This window comes from Gadus chalcogrammus, chromosome 11, assembly GCF_026213295.1.
Source record: "Gadus chalcogrammus isolate NIFS_2021 chromosome 11, NIFS_Gcha_1.0, whole genome shotgun sequence".
Lineage (NCBI taxonomy): Eukaryota > Metazoa > Chordata > Actinopteri > Gadiformes > Gadidae > Gadus > Gadus chalcogrammus.
In genome coordinates this window covers 11,528,561-11,552,375 of record NC_079422.1, presented here as the reverse complement: position 1 = coordinate 11,552,375, position 23,815 = coordinate 11,528,561, and the positions used below count along the sequence as shown (strand labels likewise).

General features: G+C 45.1%; 3 protein-coding genes and 1 long non-coding RNA gene across 6 annotated transcripts in view; 2 read left to right on the top strand and 2 right to left on the bottom strand.

Moving 5' to 3' along the window:
• Nucleotides 1-15,191, top strand: part of si:dkey-34d22.1 (discoidin, CUB and LCCL domain-containing protein 2) — a 25,596-nt gene extending 10,405 nt beyond the window's left edge. The window contains 15 exon segments of the mRNA XM_056602003.1: nucleotides 2,483-2,795; nucleotides 5,598-5,819; nucleotides 6,527-6,664; nucleotides 6,922-6,973; nucleotides 7,052-7,127; nucleotides 7,262-7,395; nucleotides 7,501-7,538; nucleotides 7,651-7,824; nucleotides 8,435-8,547; nucleotides 8,911-9,088; nucleotides 11,700-11,795; nucleotides 11,965-12,058; nucleotides 12,256-12,296; nucleotides 12,489-12,629; nucleotides 13,338-15,191. Coding sequence (XP_056457978.1) covers nucleotides 2,483-2,795; nucleotides 5,598-5,819; nucleotides 6,527-6,664; nucleotides 6,922-6,973; nucleotides 7,052-7,127; nucleotides 7,262-7,395; nucleotides 7,501-7,538; nucleotides 7,651-7,824; nucleotides 8,435-8,547; nucleotides 8,911-9,088; nucleotides 11,700-11,795; nucleotides 11,965-12,058; nucleotides 12,256-12,296; nucleotides 12,489-12,629; nucleotides 13,338-13,795 — 2,268 coding nt within the window. The 3' untranslated portion in view covers nucleotides 13,796-15,191.
• Nucleotides 13,816-17,863, bottom strand: si:ch211-79k12.2 (uncharacterized protein LOC568844 homolog). Of its 2 annotated transcripts, XR_008896891.1 has the most exons (4): nucleotides 17,590-17,863; nucleotides 17,139-17,385; nucleotides 15,440-16,991; nucleotides 13,816-14,805 (listed from the first exon to the last, which is right to left on the bottom strand). XR_008896891.1 is itself a non-coding variant. In XM_056601536.1 (3 exons), the coding sequence occupies exons 1-3, from the start codon at nucleotides 17,614-17,616 to the stop codon at nucleotides 15,499-15,501; spliced, it is 1,767 nt and encodes a 588-aa protein (XP_056457511.1). In that variant the 5' UTR covers nucleotides 17,617-17,863; the 3' UTR covers nucleotides 13,821-15,498. The 2 variants fall into 2 exon arrangements, 1 of the variants encoding a protein (XP_056457511.1); XM_056601536.1 differs by having other exon boundaries at nucleotides 13,821-16,991.
• Nucleotides 17,354-23,515, top strand: LOC130391409 (uncharacterized). The gene is made up of 3 exons (XR_008896892.1): nucleotides 17,354-17,665; nucleotides 22,409-22,445; nucleotides 22,691-23,515. It is a non-coding gene; the product is annotated as an uncharacterized LOC130391409 (long non-coding RNA).
• Nucleotides 18,055-21,947, bottom strand: wu:fe05a04 (GDNF-inducible zinc finger protein 1). 2 transcript variants are annotated; one of them, XM_056601534.1, is made up of 4 exons: nucleotides 21,859-21,947; nucleotides 21,130-21,669; nucleotides 20,050-21,017; nucleotides 18,101-19,922 (listed from the first exon to the last, which is right to left on the bottom strand). In XM_056601534.1, the coding sequence occupies exons 2-4, from the start codon at nucleotides 21,662-21,664 to the stop codon at nucleotides 18,969-18,971; spliced, it is 2,457 nt and encodes an 818-aa protein (XP_056457509.1). In that variant the 5' UTR covers nucleotides 21,665-21,669; nucleotides 21,859-21,947; the 3' UTR covers nucleotides 18,101-18,968. The 2 variants fall into 2 exon arrangements, with proteins under 2 accessions (XP_056457510.1, XP_056457509.1); XM_056601535.1 differs by having other exon boundaries at nucleotides 18,055-19,922; nucleotides 20,050-20,970; nucleotides 21,130-21,882.
• Nucleotides 23,516-23,815: the final 300 nt, after the last annotated feature.

Genomic DNA, 23,815 nt, shown 5'->3' with positions numbered 1-23,815 from the left:
CCTTGCAACGGTGAAGAAGACGACTTAGATTACCATGATGAGAAGAGTGAGTGAGATTATATGCTGTATAACAGATTTACTTTATAGATTGTTATTATATTGTTCAAATGCTCATGGTAACAACCGTATGTTCCCGCCCAAAGTGCTCCTTCCTCTTCCTGTTCACCTGGTCAAAACGTTTTACCATTTACAGACACAAATATAAATAAACATGCAAAATGGTGCCCTCACTGCCCTGTACTACGAACCTCGATTAGTGGGTTAGCTGTGACACGAAAGTCTATCTCTTTTAGAGTTGCTGTATCATCATGGTGACTCATGCTGCCTTCAAAACAGCTTAGAGGTTCGGAATCTCTTACATGTCTTAACGTAAACCTTCCCTTCTTCCGCAATAAGAGTGTTGAAGAAATGCCCCTCAGAAGTTTGTGACTATGACATAAAACCGGAAAACAGATCGTTCTGGAGACTAGACTTCATAACAAGAACAAGTATGGATGCCCGCAGGGACCTCTTTGCGCCTCTTTGCTGAATCAGGTGAATCATTTATTAAAACTGCTTGGGATGGTTGAACATGAGAGACAATTTATCAGGTGATGTTTATAATTGTAAGCTATAATGTATCGTAGTGCAAATGTTAGAATGGGTGTTAAGTTCGCCTCTGGTGCTTGCTCAAAGTCCACTTTAGTCTATCAATGAAATGGGAAGCCATTGTTGTGACGTGATCTCGGAGGACTCCGGTTGCTTTACTTCCGCACGAAATCTCCGACCCAACAGAGTGTTCTAGCACTTTCCTCCAAACTTAAGGCCCGAACCTCCGAACCTCCCTAAAAATGTTGAGGGCGGAACAAAAACTGGCCCCAGTAGCCGAACGGAAGTAGAATCATAAGAACGTCATGAGGGGTCGTTCACAAGAACTTTCCGACTTCGCAAAAATGTGTTCCCCATAATTTCTAGCGATGTGAACGCACCATTTATGCTGTCAACCAAACCTGTTCGGACGTAGGTTTTCAACTAAGTCTATCGGGTCACCATTTGTGGGTGTTCCCGTGGACCTCGTAGCCCGTATCAACAGTACGAACCGGACACCGACGCAAAGCTTCAAATCGGTCTGAGTTTCCTGGAGTTTCGGACCTTAAGCTCGGAGGAAAGTGCCTTGAACACTCTTTTGGGTCAGAGTTTTCGCTCAGAGTTTAGTGCGGAAGTAAAGCTACCCCAGTCTGCCAAAATCACGTCACAACAATCGCTGCCCATTTCATTGACAGACTAAAGTGAACTTGCCGCAAGTACTAAGAGGCGAACTTAACAACCATTCTAACATTTGCATTACGATACATTATAGCTTACAATTATCAACATCACCTGATAAATTCTCGCAAATGTTCAACCATCGCAAGCGGTTCTAATAATTGATTCATCTGATTCAGCAAAGAAGCGCAAAGAGGTTCCTGCGGGCATCCATACTTGTTCTTGTTATGAAGTCCAGTCTCACGAACAATCAGTTTTTTCGGTTTTATGTCATAGCCTACGAACTTCTGAGGGGCGTTTCCTGAACACTCTTATTTCGGAATGTTTACTAAAGACACGTAAGAGCTTCCGAACCTCCGAGCTGCTTTGAAGGCGGCCTTCGCCCTGAAGGGGCTTATGACGTTGATGTCGCTTAGCAACTGAGTACCTGGGGTTGATAAATTACCGGAATACTTGCGGAGTGATACGAAAGACGGCAAAAAATCATGGACCTTAGCATCGTGAATTATCAAATATAATTCACAATTATCAAATATAATTCACAATTATCAAATATAATTCACCGCCGGAAGTTGTGAAGGGTCCATGCAAGTGAACGGAGCGTTCCACGAAATTGAGAAGAGCCCTGTAATAAGTAAGGGATAATGTATAGAACGCCGGTTATTATCAGGAAAATAAACCCCGACAGGGCAAACCGGACACCGACGTGAATTGGAGGTGTCTTGCTTTGCCCTGAAGGGGATTATGTTCGATAATGTCCGGCGACGTTCCTCACATCATCCCGCTTATTACACGGCTACTTGACAAAAACGAAAAAATAACTTGTCAAGGTGTGTCTTTTTACAATTTATTTGTTACAAGCATTCACAGTGTTGATCAGCAGAGAAATAGTCCACCAAAGAGCCGTGTAATAAGGAATTACATTTTTGTGCATATTTCGAACTTGAACCCATGTTGTCAAAGCCGTGCTGACACCATATCTATGAGTGTAAAAGGCATGAATATGGACCGTCGCGTCTGTCTGGTTTGTTTTTGTTGTTCCAATATTTAACCAGAAGATGGCGCAAGAGGTACATTACATTTTGGGTAAAATCTGAGTATACCAAAGTGTGCTTTCCTGACTATGCTGAATATTGGTGTAACATTAAAAAAACAATGGAATTCATGAGAAGAAGACTTGTTGTTGCTGTTTCTTTAAAAAATTCCTGAATAGTTTGTTTGTAGAAAGTCGCTGTAGAGACCCTGCTGGCTCTCGGCAACTTTTGCCCTGACATCTTCAGAAGGAGGGGCGTTAAACATCCAGAGATCGGCAGACGGAAAATCCAATAGAAAAATACCAATTGGTTCCTCATCCAATCGTAAATATTCAGCAGGTTTGAGTTACTTTGCAGAACTCAGACTCAGAGATAGTGGGACACCTTGCTTCTCGGTCCGGACTTTGGACATCATGCCCGTTGGGACCACTAACCACCAGATCGCAGTGAAGTGTGTCATTAGGAGTTTATGGCTTGCTTTTACTTTCTGTGGATTTAGCGTCCATGGACTGAAGGGTAAGAATATGCATTTTGCTGACATTATTTAATAAAGATGTTTACGACGACAACAGCTCATCTTGATATTCTTATTATGCTTCCATTTGTTTAATCATACGTAGTTCGTTAAAAGATGTCAAGCCAAGTCTGTGTTAGCTGGCTGGCTTTATTACAAAGAGTGTCGTAGCCTAATCCAACCAATCGATGTTTTTATAAGTATGTAATGTAAAAAGTTGAGCCGATATAACACATTACGTGTATCGGCATAGTTGGCTAATACAAAAACATGTATTTTTGCAATCACTTGGTAGCCCATTTTGTTTAAGGAAGAGAATGCCTACTTAAACCACAATACAGGAACTATATTATAGCATCCTCTTTCTGGACCTCTGGTAACATAATGACATAAATCACAACTAACATAGTTAACACAACTAACATTACACGTGGGATAAAGCCCTATGATAATGTCATGGCAGCATTCCGTACATACCTGTCCATGTGTACTTTACATTCCCCTTTCCCAAAGCATACACTGATTTCAATACAGTGTCAAGAGTATTGTGTCCTTTTTCCGAAAGGCCTCTTCAAGCCATAGTCGGAAGGAAGCACATAATAGTCGACATTAAAGCCTACTTGCCTTCTCTGTGTAGAAATGATACCGTGGACTGTTGAGCATGTCATGTGTATTTGCGACCGGATATTATTAAGCCGAGAAGCCAATTTGTTCTAAATAAACTTGTTTGCAAAGACTCAAACCTGTGGTACAACTGATATGTCAGAGAGAAACAGCCCCAATATTATGGTTGTTACGTGGTGGTACTATTGAATGAAGCACTTGCAATGACAGGCATCACAGTTGGACTACCTGTCTGCCTCACTGGTGGACCTGTGAGGACCTGCCAGCAACTAGTCTCTAGACGTCTAAGATTGTAGTCAAATTGTTGCTGAGAGAACACTATACTCAGGTTATAATTAAACCCAAAAAACTTAAAGGAAAAAGCAACAAGTAATTTCTTTATTATGGTTCATGGTTATGATTCGCAGGGTCGAAGGAACTCGGCCCAAATGATAAAAGGGCACATTTTAGTTTGTCTAATGACAATTGGATGGAAGAGCTGGGTGTAGAGTGGGATTTATGGAATAACACAAGTAGTTTGACTGATAAATGGAAGACCTTCTAACCCCTTCAACAGCAACACAAGGAATGTTCCCCCGGAAGGTGTCACAGACCCCCGCTCGGTTGCCAACGGTGACAGCTTGTCGCTTCGGCATCTCCAGGCAATCCCTGGGGGACCTGAGTAAAGGGGCAGACAGCTAGCAGACTGTTGACCCATGCACAGCGCGGTTTGAACGGTTGCTTTCCACCATTCTCGGAGGAGGGTCTCCCAACCCCCCTCCCTGACCCCATCCTTCTATAGGAGCCCAGCCAGGGTTGAAGTGCAGCATTGGCCAGGGTTTGTTGTTGGTTTCCTCTTCAGACGTACTGCCCATTCTTGGTGCTGTTAGTCAGACGTGCAGTGGTTGTTTTTCCGAACTGCCACCCCCACAGCGCTTACCACCGGACCCACTAGAGAACTGACTCATCCGGATAAATATTAGTGTGTTTCACTTCCACTAGTCTGCCTGTTAGTCACATTTTACCCCAGATCAGCTCGTGGGAACAGATTAGATTAAGATAACATTTACATAACACCAATCCATCCAAAAGTGAACATGTCCTCTATTGTTCCCTTCAGAGTGAACATGTCAGAGTGAACATGTCCTCTAGTGTTCCCTTCAGAGTGAACATGTCAGAGTGAACATGTCCTCTAGGGGTCCCTTCAGAATGAACGTTCCCTCTAATGTTCCCTTCAGGGTGAACGTTTCCTCTAGTGCTTCCTTCAGAGTGAACGTTTCCTCTAGCGTTCCCTTCAGAGTGAACGTTTCCTCTAGTGTTCCCTTCAGAGTGAACGTTTCCTCTAGTGCTTCCTTCAGAGTGAACGTTTCCTCTAGCGTTCCCCTCAGAGTGAACGTTTCCTCTAGGGTTTCCTTCAGAGTGAACATGTCCCTTATTGTACCCTTAAGAGTGAACATGTCGTAGTGTTCCCTCAGAGTTTCCTGTAGTGTTCCCTCAGAGTGTCCAACATATCCTGTAGTTTAGTGAGCCGTTTCCCAGCAGGCAATGTGTGGGTCTGTCTCGCGGTTGAGATCCAGGAAGTGCTTATGCCTTGGCTCTGTTCCCAGTGCTCGTAGTAGACATGGTTACTCACCTTTTTAAAAGGAGCCGATGAGTAAACAAAGCCTTTAATTGTCTGTTTATTACACTATAATATTTAGACATGAAACCGCTGCTATGAACACATTTTAAAGACATACAAGCTCTAAGATGCTTATCCTAAAGTGATAATGCCATACATTTTCTCACTCAAACAAGTTGGAAAAACTTTTCCCACCAAATAATCCACAATGTTGTATGACTTTCTTTAACCACCGAGGAACAACATAAACCTATGATTTCATATCACTTTCTAATGCTCCATAGATCAAAACCAAACCAAAGCAACAATTAAAAAATCGAGAGGAATCATGATAAGATGAAACTTTTGTTATTAAGTATCCCACACACTAGCCAACATTTTGTAAAAGAAGCACTAAGTTGATTCAAAATGGTATTTGGCCTGTTGGGTCTAAATGATGGACATCATTATTCAGTGCTGGTTATCAGTGTCTCTCTCTTCCCCCTACAGTTAACCGTATTCAGTGTGTTTGGTTAAAAGGTTCTCTTCCCCTAAAGTACACAACAGTATTCAGTGTTTGTGTCTTTGCTTCATATTCCAGGCGATGGCTGTGGGCATACAAAGCTTGGACCAGAGAGTGGCACCCTGACCTCAGCTAACTACCCAGGCACCTATCCCCAGGATGTGTCGTGTACGTGGAGGCTTCGTGTCCCGCAGGGCCGCACATTACGCCTCCTCTTGGGGGACTTTGACATCGAGAGAAGCATGGACTGCACCAACGGATCTCTGGTGATCACCCCGAGCAACGGGTCCCCCAGCATAGGTAAACACACGCACTCACATGGGGACCCCAGAAGAGATAAACTAACAAACACACAAACACACACACGGGTCCCCCAGCAGAGGTAAACTCGCAGCTCTGATCAGCGTTGTGGTGATCTGCAGTCGTGGCTTGGTGTATCCCAAATATTTTAACAGCTTGAATCGCCATGATGACTCAACCAAGTGATTTGAAATCCTTTGATGGATGTTTCACTCTCGGCTCATACCTGACTAATTAATGTGTTACGTGCTGCGCGATCTTGGTCAATGCAGACGTTTGCTCACACAGCGCATTCCATTCCATCGAATGACAAGTTACAAAACATGTTTGAGTCAACGCTGCCCATCCAGGTGTATCTATTTGTATCCTGAGGGTATGGAGGTTTGGACTGGAGACACCTAGGTACTGAATGAGAGAGATAGAAGAAGTAGGGGAAGGAGATGGAATCCTTCAGCTCTTTCTGCTTAACCGATTGTTTTTTCTCAAAATGTCCAATGGCTCACACATTTTACAAAAACAAGTTATCCTTATTCCAGCTATATTTTTACATACATGTCTTCTGTATCAAGCATCACTGAACAACACTTTCTTTGCTGAAGTTCTGCTTCCGTGAGAGCTATAAACACATGTGTATAGCTGTCAGATATATGTACTGTATGTATGTGGATATTAATTCATTGTTTGTGCGTGTGTGTGTGTGTTCTCAGGTCCTCTGTGTGGGAGACTCACTGCTTTGGAGCTGAAAATGTCGGTTAGCAGCAACGAAGCGTCGGTGATCTTCAGGTCGGGCCGACACCGCTCTGGTCGGGGCTTCCTGTTGTCCTACACAACAGACCAGAACCCAGGTTAGACTAACCAACTGAAACATCAGGGGTGGGTGTGTGTGTGTGTGTGTGTGTGTGTGTGTGTGTGTGTGTGTGTGTGTGTCTGTGTCTGTGTCTGTGTCTGTGTCTGTGTCTGTGTCTGTGTCTGTGTCTGTCTGTCTGTCTGTCTGTCTGTCTGTCTGTCTGTCTGTGAATTTCTGTCATTGTGCATCACCCAATCCTCCATGTATTTCCTTTAGACTTCCTTTAGACTTCCTGCTGTTTTTTTAATGTTTCAGAGCTTATTTCCTGCAAATTTACTGGAACAAGTTTGTCCTCTGATCAGTTAAGGTGAGTTCCCATCAAGTTCTTGAGGACCAGCGTAGACGTAGCTGGAGGTCTCTCACCTGTCTCTGTGCTCCTCCTCAGCATGTACTGCCCTGCCGGCTGTAAGGACGTTCCTGTTGGGAACGTTACGGGAAACTATGACAAAGGCTACAGTCATGTGAGTCGTGCAATAGGACCAGTGCTGCTTATTAATTTGTTGCGTATAACTTGAGTTCAGGTGGATGTTACTATTAATAAGGAGTCATTAGAACGCTTACTGAACATGTGTTTATAATCCGTATTCTACTGAAGAGATCGCTGATCTGCCTGTCTGCGGTCCATGGAGGGGTGGTGTCGGACAGCCAGGGGGGCCGTGTCAAGCTCACCCGGGGGAGAGGCCTTGGGTCCTACGAGCCCACATTCGCAAACGGAGTCCTGTCCAAAAGGTACGGTCGCTATTATTATTTATAAGTAACATTTGATGATGCGTTTCTGGCTGGTACTTGGTAAAACATAGGAATATTTACCCTTTACATTTTTTATTTTGCCAGGGGTTCATTATCTGAACATAAACTGCTCTTCAGCAAAGGTAAGCACATACAAAAGCTTCATTACCAAACTCCACCTATTTTATCACTAAACCTACCAAAGTCCAGCTCATCCGTCTCTCTGAGCTCACCCTCTGCTCTCCCCCTTGACAGAATGCAACGGACACTTAAACATGTCCCTCGTGGACAGCTCCTCTCTCTGGGGGAGAGCCGGGGGTCAGGGGAAGGGTCTGAACCCGGCCGGTCCGTTGGTAACATGGACAGCAGAACCAGACGACCAGAACCCCTGGGTGGAGCTGGACCTCGGTGAAAAAAGAAAAGTCACTGGTTAGTACCAATGTTTAATTTAATATTTATTTTACTATATATAATAATAATATTTAATTAGAGCTGTCAGTTAAACGCGTTATTAACGGCGTTAACGCAAACCAAATTTAACGGCGTTAAAAAATTATCGCGCGATTAACGCAATTATTGCATTTAAAAAATATGTATATATTTTTTTTTCTTTGGCTCAAAACAAAGAAGCAGTAGCCTGAAAGCTATGTTCAAATGACATTTGTTCAAAGCAGTCGTTTAATTGCACTATAGGCTCTTTTTTTGTATCGTCCTGTTTTGATCAGTATATGCCAATGTTGTTATCAATAAAAAATCATTTGCACAAGGCAAGCCGATGCACTCTTATCAACATGCACCCAGTTGGTAAGAGAATTAAAATGAGAAGAATTATGGGACAAAAAAATCAAGGGATATTTAGCATAGAAAAATAATTAGCGATTAATCACGATTAATCGTGAGTTAACTATGACATTAATGCGATTAATCACGATTAAATATTTTAATCGCTTGACAGCTCTATATTTAATGTATTGCAGAATGTGATTCAAATTATTCTTGTTCAACAATAATGGCCCATTGAAATCACTCTTTCTCTCAGGTATAATAATAACGGGTTCAGGGAAGTTCTACATAGAGTCCTACACGCTGCTTTTCCGCAAAGACAGGAAGGACTGGAAGCCTTACAAAGGTGCACTGAGCAAAGAAGAAAAGGTAAGGGAAAGAAATTGACGGTGTGCTGCCTTCTAACCATCCAAATCGGTAGAGGGTTATTCATCCAGTCAGCAGAGTGGTGGCCAGGGTGCTGCTCAGAGACGTTATGGATAGAATGTTGTGTTGTTGCCATGGCAGCTCATTAAGGTGTGTTCACTTGAGACACTTTAACGTGTTTGGGTGGAGGGGGGGGAATGCATATGGTTTCCCTGAATTTGACTGAATTTACCTTGAGCTATGACAAGCCAACAAGGGACGTCTGGGGATCAAGTTTCACATTAATGATTTCTCAGAAAGCCATGGTGCATAGTTGTATCAGCTGTTGTGTCTTCTGTAGGTGAGCTAAGTGCTGAATGGTTTCAGGTGTTTGAGGCTTATTCCGACGGTCACCCCAGGGTGCTGAACAGCCTGTTCCCCCCCCTGGTGGCCCGCTTCGTCCAGCTGAAGCCCATCACCTGGGAGGAAAGAGCCTCAGCAGGGATCCAGCTGCTGGGCTGTCCCGTCGTCAAGGATACCTCCAAGACCGTCTCCTCCACCGCAGGTGAGCACATCCTGTTCTCCCTTTATTGGTCCAATCCTGACGAAGAAAGTAGTCTGTACAGTGGGCAGTGCTCTAGTCACATGTGGGTTGTGTTCTGTGTTCTGCTGGTTCAAAGTCAAAGCCACGACGACACGACCCAGCTCGGCTAACACTGGAGAAACGGTTCTTGTGAACGATTTGAGAATTTATATACATTTACTGCCACAATGTGTTTGTTCTGAAAGCAAATATTTTCCCATCATATTTAAGCAAAATCTAATTAAAAGGTGGTCAATTTGCTATCTATTTAAATTACAACTGAAACTCTGTCTATGGTTGAAAGATAAACTCATTCTTATTTCCTTTTTTCTTCAAACCAGGCAGATCATTAAGGACAAGTTCTTATTTACAGTGATGGCCTGACAAAAAGCTCAAGCTTCTTTGGGGGAAAGGGAATAGGGGCAGTGAGAAAGGATGGGTTAATTCTACTGCACTTTCAACTGGAAAAGTGGCGATTATTTGTTTCCCAACTCTCTCTTGGAGACAACAGCAGACAACAGTCAGCTATGTTCTTTCTGCACGCTGATTTGGCATTGCCGATCCAGTATTATCCAGAATAGATGTCATGGGATTTTGTCCTACATGGCCTACTTGCTTGCTTTAAAATGAGATTAGATATGTGGGTTGATCCTCTGACAGAATGATGGGATGTTTTACTTCTTCAAGCATAGCTGCTTACCTCAGTCTTCCATCTTCCCTGAATAGTCCATCCTGCAGCATTGGGTCAGATGCTGATATCACTGCAAATCCTCACAAAAGAATCCCCACCATAAAAAGTGGAGATTACCTGATTAATAATTCTTGCTGATAAAAGTGAATGACGGCCGTTTCTGCTTTGGAAAGATTCAAGAGTCAATGAGTGAACCTTTTCTTTGATGTGCATATCTGCATCTCTTTTCCAACTCTGTTTGCTGGAATTCTTATCCTTGCAAAGAGAGGCTTAAATATATTTTCTTCATCTTCTCAGTTTCATAATATATCTTTGAATTGATGAAACCAAGCAAATGACAATTTCAGTAAGTAGTACCTCTTTTGACGTCTGGGTCCACTGAGAGATAACATTGGTCTGTATTTGACTTGGCCGATCCACTGCCTTGTTCTGGAGTAACTCTATTCCTTCTAATAATTTCTTACTTTCGAAGAAGTCTTCAGGATTCGATTTAGTTCCAATGGGTCTCCACATTTATCAACAGTTCATACCCCTAGTGCAGGGGGCACTAAGGCCCCTCAAAGGATGTGGCCATCGTTTGAGGTCTTCCCGAGTCACAGTGTTGTCTTTGGTGACAGTCATGCTCTCTTGGGTAAAGACATCAGGGAGATTACAGTCCTAGTCGTAACTAGATACCTTCAAATCAGTCAAGATAAGCGTTTTCACACTGTTCTTCCTGGCTCATTGTATGAAGAAATATGCTGGATTTGGTGCCATTTAAATCAGCTTCATCATTAGACATTCCTTAGAGAAGGCTTTGCCTTAAATCTCTGATAAAAGACCAATTTTGTAGGGTGTCACTATCGAATACTGTTATGGCTCTTGGTGGAAGAGATGCCGAGTGGTGTTCCTGAACCAGTTGGGCACTTATTTCAGTTTGCTGTTGAAGGATATTGTTGACGTTCTGTCCTATTTTTCCATGTGAGGTATGAGTTGTCGGATCATTATGGCTCATATGGTTCTGCTGAGGGTCACGGAAAACTGTGTTGTTTCTCGCCGTCCTAGGAGAGATATGCATGGGTTGTAATGAGGAGAAAGTGTGTTGGACTTCGTGGAGTTAACCTGGTTCTTTTGTATGTGCAAGCTTGCTTTCTTTAGGACGTGCACACAGGGATTTTGAATAAGGCTGTTGGGGCCGTAAAACTGGATAAAGTAAGCTTGTATGAAGTGCCTGTGATCTTATTTCTCTGCAGCAGTGTCAAGGTGTTCCTCTTCTGCTTCTCTGCATATTTATTCTCTCAGCCATGTGGTGAACAACCGCTGATCTATCAGCTTTCACATTTATACAAGCAGAAGAAGTGGCACGTGACATTTTAGACATTGCAGATGAGCTTTACTGTAAGTGTGATCTGTGGAGACAAAGACACATTGTTGTCTAGTCCTACATCCGTTTCCAACCATCCAAACAAATGTACCTCAGTCAGAGTTTCAGCCAGAGAAAAGCACAGCTTTGTTCATCCGTCTGTGCCTCTCTTACCTTGCCTTCGGATTTGCAGCCTAGCGTGATTCGTGGTCAAGGACTACCGATCCAATTAAAATGTACCAACATAGTCACATGCAACGGTGAAGAAGACTACTTAGATAACCATGATGAGAAGAGGGAGTGAGATTAAATGCCGTCTAACAGATTTACTTGATTTATTCTATTGTTCAAACGTTTATGGTAACAACCGTATATTCCCACCCCAAATGCTCCTTCCTCTTCCTGTTCACCTGTTACCTTAAAACATTTGAGCAGTGTTACCTCATAATCCAGGTAAATACTACCCTCTAGTGGTTAAAACGTTGTAGTCTGCAAATACATACCCAGCTATTAACAGACATAAGAAAAAATTAAATAAACATGCAAAATGGCTCCTACAGTTAATCCAACAGACGCCCCCGTGGTCAGTGCCACAGCCTTGACGACGCCACCCAGCACAGTTACCACTGGACATGCTGTTACTGTGGAACACACAAGTATGTATCTTCATTTCCTGCCACATTGTGTTCTTTCTGATCGCAGATATTATTTCAATCAACATCTTAGATGATTTATACAATATAATATATATATATCATGCAGATAGCATCATGTTTAACTTAATATGCTAACGATCGATCGCTGGCCGCCTGGTTCTCCCTGCAGCCTCCGATCAGAAAGTGCTGGTCGTGGTGGGCGTGGTGTTGGGGCTGGTCCTGTGTGCCAGCTGCCTGTTGGCTGGGTTCTGGTTGAAGAGAAGGTAGTGTTGAATAAAGGCGTACCTGTTGCTGTTTGATGGTTGGTTGATTGATTCATGTCTGGCGGAGTGAATAATGACCGCATTCAATTCACTATAATATAATTAAATATGAAATATATTCAGTCATCTAACTACACAATTAAAATGTCCAAATACCAATTAGCATTGATTGTGTTTTTGTATGTTTGTCTAATTAGGAAGAAAAATGCCCAAATTAAGAAGTACTCAACCGCTAAAGGTAACTTCCTCTTCTTCATACCGCTAACCCAATGCATTATGTTAGCTAATGTCTTAAGGCATCAGACCAAGACGACTTCATTCTGATGTGTCTGTTTGACTGTGTGTGTGTGTGTGTGTGTGTGTGGTGTGTGTGTGTGTGTGTGTGTGTGTGTGTGTGTGTGTGTGTGTTTGTGTGTGTATCCATCCACAGGTCCAGTTGACCACCAGAGTCTCCAAAGGAAGAGTCCGGGCGGTGAGTCAGAGCTTATCTCCTACCCTCTGGAGAATCTTCAGGCTCTTAACCCTGCGGAGAGTAGAGACCAAGACACGTTACCCGGCCCCCCGCCCAACGGTAAGAATGCACAAACGGCCGTCCTTATCGGAACACACTGGACCAACCATATAAAACCACACTGCCTTCCAACCCGTTGTTGCTTGAGCAGGAGGTATTCGGTGGGCATTTGGTCAGGCAATAGTAGTTTACAGTACTGTTCATTCATAGATTATAATTATTTGATTCCCAATGTGGAGTCGCTGGCGGCCATGTTAAGCAGCCCAGCCATTTTGAATTCTCCGTCCTGTTTCAGCTTCACTTCATTCCTCTTTCCCTCGCCAACGGCCTCAGCCGTGACCAGCTCCTCAGACCAGGCCTGACATGAGAACAGTTCTCGGCGGGCTGTCCATTCCTCCCCCAGCGCGGGCTGTCACCCGGCTGCAGTATAAACATTCCTTTCTTCGGTCCGCAGAGCCGTTCTGAAAGAGACCCTTTAATTGGAACTCGATGAAGGGCACTCAGCCCACATCCCCCCCCCCCCCCCCCCCCCACACCCTTCCCAACCACTCTGGGGCCTTCACTGAAGCGCCCAGTGATGAACAGGACAGTCACCGACCAGTGCGTCTCTCTCATTAAAATAGTTCCCTCCCGGAGGCTGCCCATGACCTCTTGGCTGGTGGTGGCAGACCCCAAGACCACCACAAACACAACCACTGGCCATTGAAGAACATTCCCCAGCTGTGAGTAAAAATGTGATCTCATATTGTATTCCTTATTATCTCTCAGACTACGCTCAGCCTGCCGCGGGAGGCCAGACTCTCAGCTCCACGTTCCGGCCCGGCCCAAACCCGGGACTCACGGCGGCCTTCAGCTTCAGCCGGAACCACGGCCCCGCGACCCTCCCAGAGTACGCCACGCCCCTCCCCCCCGAGCCGGAGTACGCCACCCCGTTCAGCGAGCAGCTCCCGGAGGCCAGGGACCCGGCCCGGCCCAAGGGAGCCCCGGGACGGGACAACAGACTCAGGACGACTCTTCCCCCTCCCCCCCCACCACCCCCGACCGGCGGGGAGGCCTCCCCGGACCACACCCACTATGACTGTCCCTCCCACAGGCTGCTGTCCAACGGCTACTGCACCCCGTCCAACCAGGGCGCGGCACCGCGGCCCAGCAGCGCGGTGTACTCGGAGCCCGAGCAGCCGTACTCCTTACTGCAGGCCCAGCACACGTACGAGGAACTGCTCTGATGTGGGACCCGCAGAAAGAAGACACTGAGCCGGGGCCGACGGAACATTGTTGATATGAGGTTGAGTCAGGGGCCGTTTCAGTATTACTGTATGTTAGTATATAGTAGTATATGTTAGTTTACTGATATATACTATAATATAACTATTGTGTACATTTTGGTATGAAGTGTGAGAAGGCAGCACAGCACAGAACCTCCAAAGCCTGGTTTCATCTATTAATGTTTGTTTTTTACTTTGCGAAAATGAGGGACATACAAACTGTGATCTCAGAGCCATACAGATATGAATATTTACTATCAGGTCGTGCATTCCTGCATTTTCTTTTTCAAACATTGATCGGAAAGAAAGTGCAACCTCAGACATGTTGTTTATTGGTAAAATGTTTGATCCACATCGCACTTTTAAATAACTCGGAATACAGCACTGTATATAAAAAAAATATGTAATATAATAAGGGATATGAGTAAAATATGAAGAATAAGGACTATAATGCCTCAAATGTGTCACAATCATCAAGCATTTTGTCTTCAATATTAAATTGCCATACCGTTGTAAATGAATAAAGATTAATTGGAACTTTTTTCTTACATAAAACATCAAAAGTTGTAAAAAATGTATTGCGGCTATGTGGTTGTATGTATGCAATGCTGTGGTATAATACTCCTATACATATATACTACAGGGTGACACTAGGCGGCAGTATTGAGCTGACAGGATTGTCTCATACTTCTTGGTTCCTCTCAAATTGTCATTTCAAAAACATACCGAATGACTAATGTGTGCACACAAGCTTTCTTAATATATGATAAACCGAAAGAATCGCAAAAAGGCATGATAAAGAAGGTGAGATTTTACGCAATGAAGCCAGCCGCCCAGAACAAATAGTTTTTTTTTTCAGGACCATAATAATTAGAAGCGGAGTGTTCTTTGTAACTACGCTGTTCATGTACTTCCGAGGGGACACAATGCAGGCAGCCGTCTTCTTCCAAGGGATAAAATGCTCCAATAGCCTTAGATTTTGGTAGAATAGAGAAACATAATACTTACAAAAAGTTCGAGGGACACCATTCATTATTTACAAAGCTACTGCCACATCTATCTTTACCATTAGACTATCCAGTTGTTTTGGAAACACAATGACATAAAAAACAACAGTTTTAGGCCACATGCTTAATGCTTCGCTCATTGTAATAATTTTTATGTGGTCATTAAAAACGGGTTGGTTTGCAAATAAGTGTGTACGGTATGTTTGTGGCATAGGTTGTCCCTTTAAGCGTTGACTACATGGTGACTTAACATTTGTGACACCTACAAAATCAGCATTGATTCAGCATCCATTGGGTTTGGTTTGGTTACCAGTTATAAAGTGTCAAGGAAGCCACTACTTAATTTTAAATAAATTATTATAATTGAACAGACATTGTCCCGTTCATTTCATAAACGAGTTCTGTAAAATGCTGGCATTTCCATCATTAAACTCATAAATTAAAATTCCACATCATTCTTACTGAAAGGCCCCCAGACATGCATATACAACTATACATTATGCCCCTTTCAATTGATTTTCTTTTGTGGCAGAAATGGGACACGTTGTAAAAGTAACACATTTTGAACAACAGAACGATGTTATTCACACTCGCCTACCTTTTCCCTCATTAGGTTAAGTCCATCTCCACCATCACCCGGCCTCCTCTCCTTCATAACTAGCCCTTAGTCTGCCCGACCTCCTGACCCTCCTCAGTGTAGTGAACCAGATTCTGGTGTCTGTTCCTGGAGGGCGCGTCCTTAAAGCCCTGGCCACAGTCCTCACATGCGTAGATCTGACCCTCCTTGTGCCCGCTAGCTCTGTCGGCCTGGGCCTTGCCCGATGCCCCCTGGGCGAGCGTCCCTCTGGGCATCATGGACCCCCCTCCCTCTGCCAGGTTACACTTGTCCAGCAGGCCGCCGGGGGGGTGACTGCTCCGGGGCCGTCCTGCGGAGGTGGAAGGACACCCGGGGTTGGTCTGGTCCCGGTACGGGGCCCCGGCCGCGGTCCTCGCGGCCCCCTCGTAGGTGAGCCCGTGGACCGTCCGGTAGTGGAAGCGGATGGCCGCCAGGTTGGTGAAGCCCTTCTCACACACCCCGCAGGTGAAGGGACGCTCGCCCGTGTGCATGCGGGTGTGGATCTTTAGAGCCCCCGACTGGGTGAAGCACTTCCCGCACAGGCCGCAGCGGTACGGCTTCTCCCCAGTGTGGGTCCTCTGGTGGGCCCGGACCCCCGCCAGGTGGGGGAAGCCGCGGCCGCAGAAGGCACAGGAGTACGGCCGCTCGCCCGTGTGGATGCGCTTGTGGATCTTCAGCGCGCCCGACTGACTGAAGCTCTTGCCGCAGTCGGGGCAGACGTAGGGCCTCGCGCCGGTGTGCACGTTCTGGTGGATGCGCAGGTTGCTGTGCGAGTTGAAGGCCTTGCCGCACTCGGTGCACAGGAAGCCGGCGGGCTTCTGGGAGTGCTCGGACCGCTGGTGCTGCAGCAGCTGGGACGGCCTCTGGAACGCGGCCGAGCAGTGCATGCAGGGGTGCATGAAGGGGGGGTACGCGGTGGTGGCCCTGGCCCCCTCCTCCTGGTTGGGCTGGCCGGGCTTCTGGACGTTCTGCTTGTGGGAGTGCTGCGGACAGGCGCTGATAGCGTGATGGCATCCCAGGTAAGGGAAGTGGCCCCGGAGCTGGGCTGCGTGGGGGTGCGAGTGGGCCAGCTGAGGGCAGGGCAGGCAGGAGGAGAAGGGACAGTGGTGATGGTGGATGTGGTGGCCGTGTGCGTTGCCATGAGGGAGGCCAGAGTCCGGGCCTTCCTGCTGCCTCAATAGCTGAGCGCAGGTCTGGAGGCCGTGGCAACACAAGCAGGCAAACATGGGGAAGTGGGGGAAGGAGCCCGCTAGACCTCTGGAGGAGGATGAGCAGTCTGCGTTACGCTCCCTGTCCTCCCTCCTCGACGCACGGGGCTTTAGGTCGGACGAGGTGGTGCTGCTGGGCTCTGCCTGGTTCTCATCCGGTAAGCAAACGCTGAGGTTCATGGCTGGGGGGCTGGTGTGGGTCCTACTGAGGCATGTTTTGTCTGGTTGCCCATGGGAGTACAGAGATTTTCTGGGCTTTAGAGTCTCGTATGAAGGCGGGGAAGTAGAAAATGGACAACCGGTGCAGGTGCACGCATGGAGCTCATCTGTGCGTGAAGAACAGAAGAATAGACGGCCGTTATTTAAACTGAACAATTATTTCAATGAAATGACTGCTTCAGATGACCTTTTATTAAATGTTTATAAGTATTCATATTTAATTTAAAGTCATTGTTTAAATATTTATGACTCACTTTCAACTTCCTTTCTGTCTCTGAACTCTGCCCTCCTCTCAGGTGCCCCTGATAACATCAGCCGGTTTTGGTCTAAATCTGACTTGTCTTGGGCTGGTCCTTTCAGCCCCAGATATTCCCCTCCGGCCAAACCCCAGGAGACATGAAGTACATCATGCTGCTCCTTCAGAGACTGACTAGAAGAGTTACCAGACGTGATGAGGTCACCAATGAACTGTTGCATCTCAAACCAGGAGCACTGACCATTCTGCAATAAGAAGGGATCGATTGTTCATTAAAAATAGCTTTAATATTCATTATGCCATAAATTAAATATGTTGATTTCCAACACTACATGCTAACGACATGTATATATTTATAAATATAGCAATTCATATTAGCCAATCATGTGGATACGCTTTTAAGAGAAATGTGCCGTGATTTCCAAACAAAAAGGTGAAGTGCTGCTTACGCCGTCTGCGGGCTTGTCTTTGTCCATGGAGCAAAACACACGACGGATCAATAACCTTGTTGTGGTCTCAATGCAGGTACGTTGCCGATAAGCAAAGATTCGCTTTAGCGAATAAAAAATTCACACACACTCATACGACCGTTAGATTTAAAAAATAAAAAATAAATTCTTAGCACAGGTTTAGTTCCGGGGCTTTCCACCATGTGACCCCGAGACTTTCAGATTTTCAGATGTTTACTCTGCAGACTCCGAAAACTAACAATTAAATGACTTATTTGCGTATCAGCAATGGAAATTGTACTTTAAAAGATAAGTGTGTTGTATGGTTTGAAAAAATATTGTATTAACTTGACATAGCAGGAATTAATAAAACATAAATTATGCTTTCGATGCACCTAAAATAAACACGCACTCACTCATCTTTTAAACATATTCGTGCTTCAGGTAAGGAAACGGCATTCTCGATAAATACATTTTAATAAATAACAATACCAAGAAATAACAATACTGTTGAATCCTATTATCTTATGTTGTTTCATATTGTGTATCAATTGTTTCAAATTACCCAATTCAAGTCAAAGTGAAGGAGCCTACAAAGTATGCTGCCAAATGGGCCTACAAAATATTCCTGCACAACCTCCAATACATAAAAAACAAGATAATAAAGGATATTAAATATTATAAATATATCTCTTTGGTCCAGGGCATCGTTCAATTGAACCAATAATCACAATAATATGTACAGTGCATCAAAATCAACTTTAGATCTTTTATGCAAAAATATTTTACATTTATCCCAAGTCTGGCCAAATATTGTGGTAATGGCTTGCTACTAACCTATGGGTGTCCAGAGTAGCACACAAAATAGAGGTAGTTACATCGGAAACACTCCTGTTCCAAACCTTGGTTGGCTGGACAAATGCTAGATAATCCTGAAAGGTTATTTTAATTTTTTTCCATTTACAGACACAGAGAAAGCAAAGAGTAGAAAATTAGAGACACATGTATCCTTTGCAAACATCCTGATCCAATGAAAAATCATGAAAAGGAATTTATTGTTTGAATATGTTGCCCATTGTATGCTCGAATGTGCTCCAGTTTAGATCTTCGTTGTGGTTTGTGGTACACCCTATTTACATTCAAACATACTTTTGATCAATCAAGATACTGTTTATTATTGGTCAAACCCACCACCATATGCATTACATGTTACAAGTCTGTGCCTTGATCATATCACTTTTTGTAAAGCTCTGGACCTGGCTAGACTGACAATTTGCAATTTATCAAAGATAGGAGTAAGGAACTCAGGCTCTTCCTTAATCATTTACATTACAAAACGAGCTGTTCTCAAAGGTTCTGACTTTACAGTAGCCTATGTATTACTGTGTGCCTTTATCACCTAAAATCTCTTGTATACCTGTCTTCCTATTAACACATGATAATGTATCTCCAGTAATGTCCTGCGTTTTCCCAGACCACTTTCTGAGGACCACCCAACACTCTTTGGTTGCCAATTGAATGCAACCAGCAGGTGGTTTAACTCCAACAGCAGGCTCGAGAGCCTCTGTTTTGATGCTAACGGCAGGTGTTTTTATGCTAACTGCACTTGATTTTGTGCTAACCGCCTCCGTTTCAATGCCAACCGCCTCCGTTTCAATGCCAACCGCCTCCATTTCAATGCCAACCGCCTCTGTTTCAATGCCAACCGCCTCCGTTTCAATACTAACCGCCTCAGTTTCAATGCTAACCGCAGATGTTTTAATGCTGACCCCAGGAGTTGTAATGTCAACTGCAGGCGTTTCAATGCTAACCATAGGCATCTCAACCACCTCTGTTTTAATGCCAACAGCAGGCATGAAAGGGTTCACTTTGTTAGACAAATCTTGGGGCGCCCCATAATTGTGTGCTAGTTTCTTGTTGAGGACCAGATCCAGAGGGGCGTCCACCTCTAGTGGCAAGCCCACAACAGAACTCCTCATTTTACCAACGATAATCTTCTGTAGCCCCACCGCTGCGTCCAGGGCCATCGGAGCGGGCGGTCCCGTCTCCTGGAGTTTGGGCAGCAGGCCAGACGCTAGAGTGGAGTTGACCGGGACAAACAGAATCAGGTTCAGACCGAGAGGGGGAGGATGGTCCAGGGTTAGACGCCAGGAGCCCTGAGCCGTGTCCTCTGGTGACGGAGCAGGGACACCGTTGGAGATGGTGGCCACACCGCTGTTTGGATCCCACCCACTTGTGGAGGCTTTTGTAGTGATGGGAAGCTCAGTAGAGTGGGGAAGCGTGGGATTACCAGGCTGAGCGGAGGACTTCTGGGCACGTTTCTTAGAAACAATCTAGAAAAAGATATGATCCGAGATGTCAAAAGTGAAAAAGGTGAGCAAAGGAAAGAGAAACTACTTTGGTGAAAGACAAACAATTTATAATAGAGAGATACAGTATTTATATAAATGAATAACTTACTGGTGGTAGCGGTGCGAGTCCACATCTTTCCAGGTGACTGTCGTAGTCACACTGGTGACTGAAGCCACGGCCGCAGCGCTGGCACAGGCAGGGGGACTGCGCCACGTGCCCTCCCATGTGGGACATCAGGAGCAAGGCCGAGCGGAAGCCTTTCCCACAATCGTCGCAGGTCAGAATCCTCTGGTGAGCGCTGCCGTGTTTCTTGAGCTCCTCCTTCGTGGCGAAAACCTTGCCACACTCCGGGCAGCGGATCTCGTCACCGTTGGACTCCTGGTCCCCCCAGCAGCCCGTGTCCTTCTTGTGCTGCTGGAAGTCTCTCTGACTGGCGAACACTTTCAGACATGCCACGCAGTGGATGCGCTGAGGATCGCAGTTGTGCTGGCGATACAGATGGGCCAGGCGGAAGTGGCAGCTGCACAGTAAGCACGTGTAGGGCAGCAGGCCGATGTGAGAGAAGCTGTGTTTCAGCAGGGCGTTCTTCCTGCTGAAGGTCTGGTTGCAGTCCGTGCAGACGAAGCTGCGCCGGCACTTACTGTTACGGTGGCGTTGGAGTGACTCTTGGCTGGAAAATTCACGGCCACAAGTGTCACAGACAAGTAGGGTGCTCTTGTGCCATTCAATGTGCTTTTCACACTTTTTCCGGTCGGTGAACACGAGTTTGCACAAGTCGCACTCGTAGAACTCCTTTTCAAAGTGTGTGGTTTCGAGGTGCTCCCTTAACTTAACATTCGACTCGAATAACTTCCGACAGATGCGACACCGATGAGAGAGGATCAATTCGGGTGTTTTTACAGCGTGGGTCTTCAGATGAGCGCGATAGTTGTTGAGCTGGCAGAACCGTTTGCCACACTCTGCACAACAGTGCGGCCGCTGACCGGTGTGTTGGTTCATGTGGTCCTGCAGCTTCATGTTGGAGGGCAGCTGAAGACCACACACACCACAGTTGTAATCACCTGTGCCATCAAACTCTAGGAAAAGGCAGTCAAACATTAAATGAGTAAAAGACTAGTTGAAAATATTTAACGTTATAACATTAATGCTAATTCGATGTTCATAGAAATGGAATACCAATATCAATACCATATTCGTCTTCACCGAGGCTCTCTTCATCATAATCCTCAGACTCTTCGCTGTCGTCTGCTGACTCGTCCTCTGCATCCTGCGTGTTCCCTTTTGCCTCTTGGTCATTGTTTGCACCCAGTTGTGATTTATCATTTGCTTGATCAGCAAGACGCTTAGTAGTCTCAGCTCCAGAGGGTTCCTTCACAACATCTGCATTGGGGCGCTTTGCGGCCCTGCGAGGCAGCACAGAGAAGGTATATGCATCTTCAGAGCCTCTGCTGGAGGTGTCCATGCCATCTTTTGCTTGTGCTTGAGAAGATCCAGACGTGTCCGTAGTATGTGGCGAACTGCATTTATCACGTGTTACTGACGGATCATTTTCGAGTTGTTGCCTTATGGTAGGTTTAGTTGGGATCGTAGTTTGTGATTCACTTCCCGATATCGACAAATACTGTGATGGTAACAGACACGGGGTCTCTCTTACTGGTGTTTGTAGAATATTGGGAAAACCCAGTTCTGTGAGCTGGATATCGATGGTGTACTCTAAGGACATGTTTGCTGCGAAGGGACAGTGAAGAGAGAGGCAGTTTAAGGAAGACTCTGATGCCTAAACAATGGATTGGAACAATGGACCGCAGCACTTTTGAACCAAATGAAAGGTCACTTGCGTATTTTTCCCAAACCTAAACCATCCAGAAGTGGTGAATTACGAAATCTCTTGAAGCAAGGTACACAAAAAAGGATTACCTCAGTTGATATGCCGCACAACTTCCCGTGACAAAAACAACGTGAAAAGAAGAGGATGTAATGGCTCTTGATTCCACATTGTGTCTTGGAGTGGTATTACCATATCAACGGGTATAATCAGGTTGACCTAATTTATGGGATTTATCTATTTTATATTCTTTGGGTATTATATTACCTATTGTAAAGTCTATGGGTATTGCACAAAAAAAACGATACGTCCACTCCGTCAGCTCGAATCACGTTTTCGATCGTGATTGAGGAAGGCCGTGATACACGCATATGTATGTAAGACATGTGTAACATTCTACAGTCAGCCATTCCTCAAGTCTCATCAAGGGTTTGAATTAATAACAAAGCTGATTGAACGCAAGAAAAGGGAAGACAAAACACTTGGTGACCTCCAAACAGATCTGTATTTATTTTCTTGAGCCCATAAAGCTTCTCGTTATATGAATAGGCCTACATTAACTGTGTGTAATGGTCATGCATGCAATAAATTGTTGTAATTTTTAGATTTCATCTGATGAAGTGAAATGTTTTTTTGTTACAGGATGCAGGAAACCATATGCTCTTTCTGAGTCTTTCAGGTCAGACTTGTTATTTTCTGTTATATGCTGATTCTAGATTTCTTAATGCAATGCTGCCTCTGTTTGTGCATGCCAGTGTCTGTGTAATATGATGAGTTATTTCCACATATATCACACCATCAACAACAAGCAAATCTAGCCACAAAGCTGTGATTGTGGTTCTCTCCACCTTCTCCTTTGATTGCCACTGGGGGTCTGTAACTCAGGCTAATATAGTATTGTAATAACTATTCATGTGTGTGCAGTCTGTCTATGATGGTTTCCCCTGCAGCAGGGCTCCTCCTGGCTCGCTTCCTATCTCCAAATCCTACTCTTAAGTGAACAAGAATCTGAGCTGGACCGATGATCAGCAACACTGCAGGGAGCGAGATGTGGACCTGGCCGCCATAGACGATGTAGAGGACCTCCAGCACTTGCAAGAGTCCAGAACAGGCTCTAATTATGATGACTTCATGTTGCTCGGACATTATGATGACCACCAGTTGGAAGTGTGTTCCCTTTGGAACCGAGACTGCAAATGAATGCCAAAACTATGGAAGGTGGCACAACCAGAACCCAGACTTCTGGCTCCACGAAGGGAACACGATTGTTAGATATGGGTTACTGGGTTAATGTGTCGTGCAACGAGCACCATAGTGCAGTTTGCTTTGATGGTGAGGGGTATTGTTATTATTTATTTTTGTAGGCCTATTGGCACTGATATATGAATGACATTTGATGAATGATATTTAAAATTGAAAGGAGCGATTTTATGTAAAATATTTTTAAATGGCGAGTAACTAAGTGTAAGTTGATTTAACTCTTGGTAACTTAACACACTGAGACGGGCACCTCACCTGGAGTTGGTTCCCGGGCCCAGCCCTGTGAAGCAGGCAGCCAATTAGCGGTGGCACGGCAACACGTGACGGCACGGGTCAGATACATGGACGCTGGAAGTGGAGGGGGCTGGGGGGGCTGCAGCCCCCCCTGGTCAGATACAAACTCTTGACGTCCTCCTCTACCGTGCCGTGCAGGTCAATGTAGAAGCGCCATGGCTAAGTTGGGAATTGCCTTTCATATGATCAACATAGTAATCTATACTGTTTTATCACTGTTACTGAAATAAACAGTAAAATCCTATGTTTTTGCCATTCTTCCCAAAACACTATGTGAGCGTTCCACTGATGCGAAGTGCGAACGCAGCAGGGTGGAGTTCTTTTCATGAGCAAGGTGGTCTGACGTCACGAAAAAGGTGCAACAGGGGCACGGTTTGTACGTGGAGCTCTGTCAGGGCAGCTGTCGTCTGCAGCGCCCGAGATAAAGTAAAGCTTTTCAGACACTTGTATAACGCCAGGGTGTGTGTGGAGGGCGAGCTTGGTCTGCGCAGCGAC

What these genes read in the sequence shown, in the direction of transcription:
- wu:fe05a04 (XM_056601534.1), bottom strand. Translation starts at nt 21,664, where the DNA reads ATGTCCTTAGAGTACACCATCGATATCCAGCTCACAGAACTGGGTTTT. An exon ending in CCTCGGTGAAGACGAATATG is followed by an intron (nt 21,018 to 21,129) that starts GTATTGATATTG and finishes GCCTTTTCCTAG; the next exon opens with AGTTTGATGGCACAGGTGAT. An exon ending in GACTCGCACCGCTACCACCA is followed by an intron (nt 19,923 to 20,049) that starts GTAAGTTATTCA and finishes ATCTTTTTCTAG; the next exon opens with ATTGTTTCTAAGAAACGTGC.
- si:ch211-79k12.2 (XM_056601536.1), bottom strand. Translation starts at nt 17,616, where the DNA reads ATGGACAAAGACAAGCCCGCAGACGGC. An exon ending in AAGACAAGCCCGCAGACGGC is followed by an intron (nt 17,386 to 17,589) that starts GTAAGCAGCACT and finishes TTCTTATTGCAG; the next exon opens with AATGGTCAGTGCTCCTGGTT. An exon ending in AGACAGAAAGGAAGTTGAAA is followed by an intron (nt 16,992 to 17,138) that starts GTGAGTCATAAA and finishes CTTCACGCACAG; the next exon opens with ATGAGCTCCATGCGTGCACC.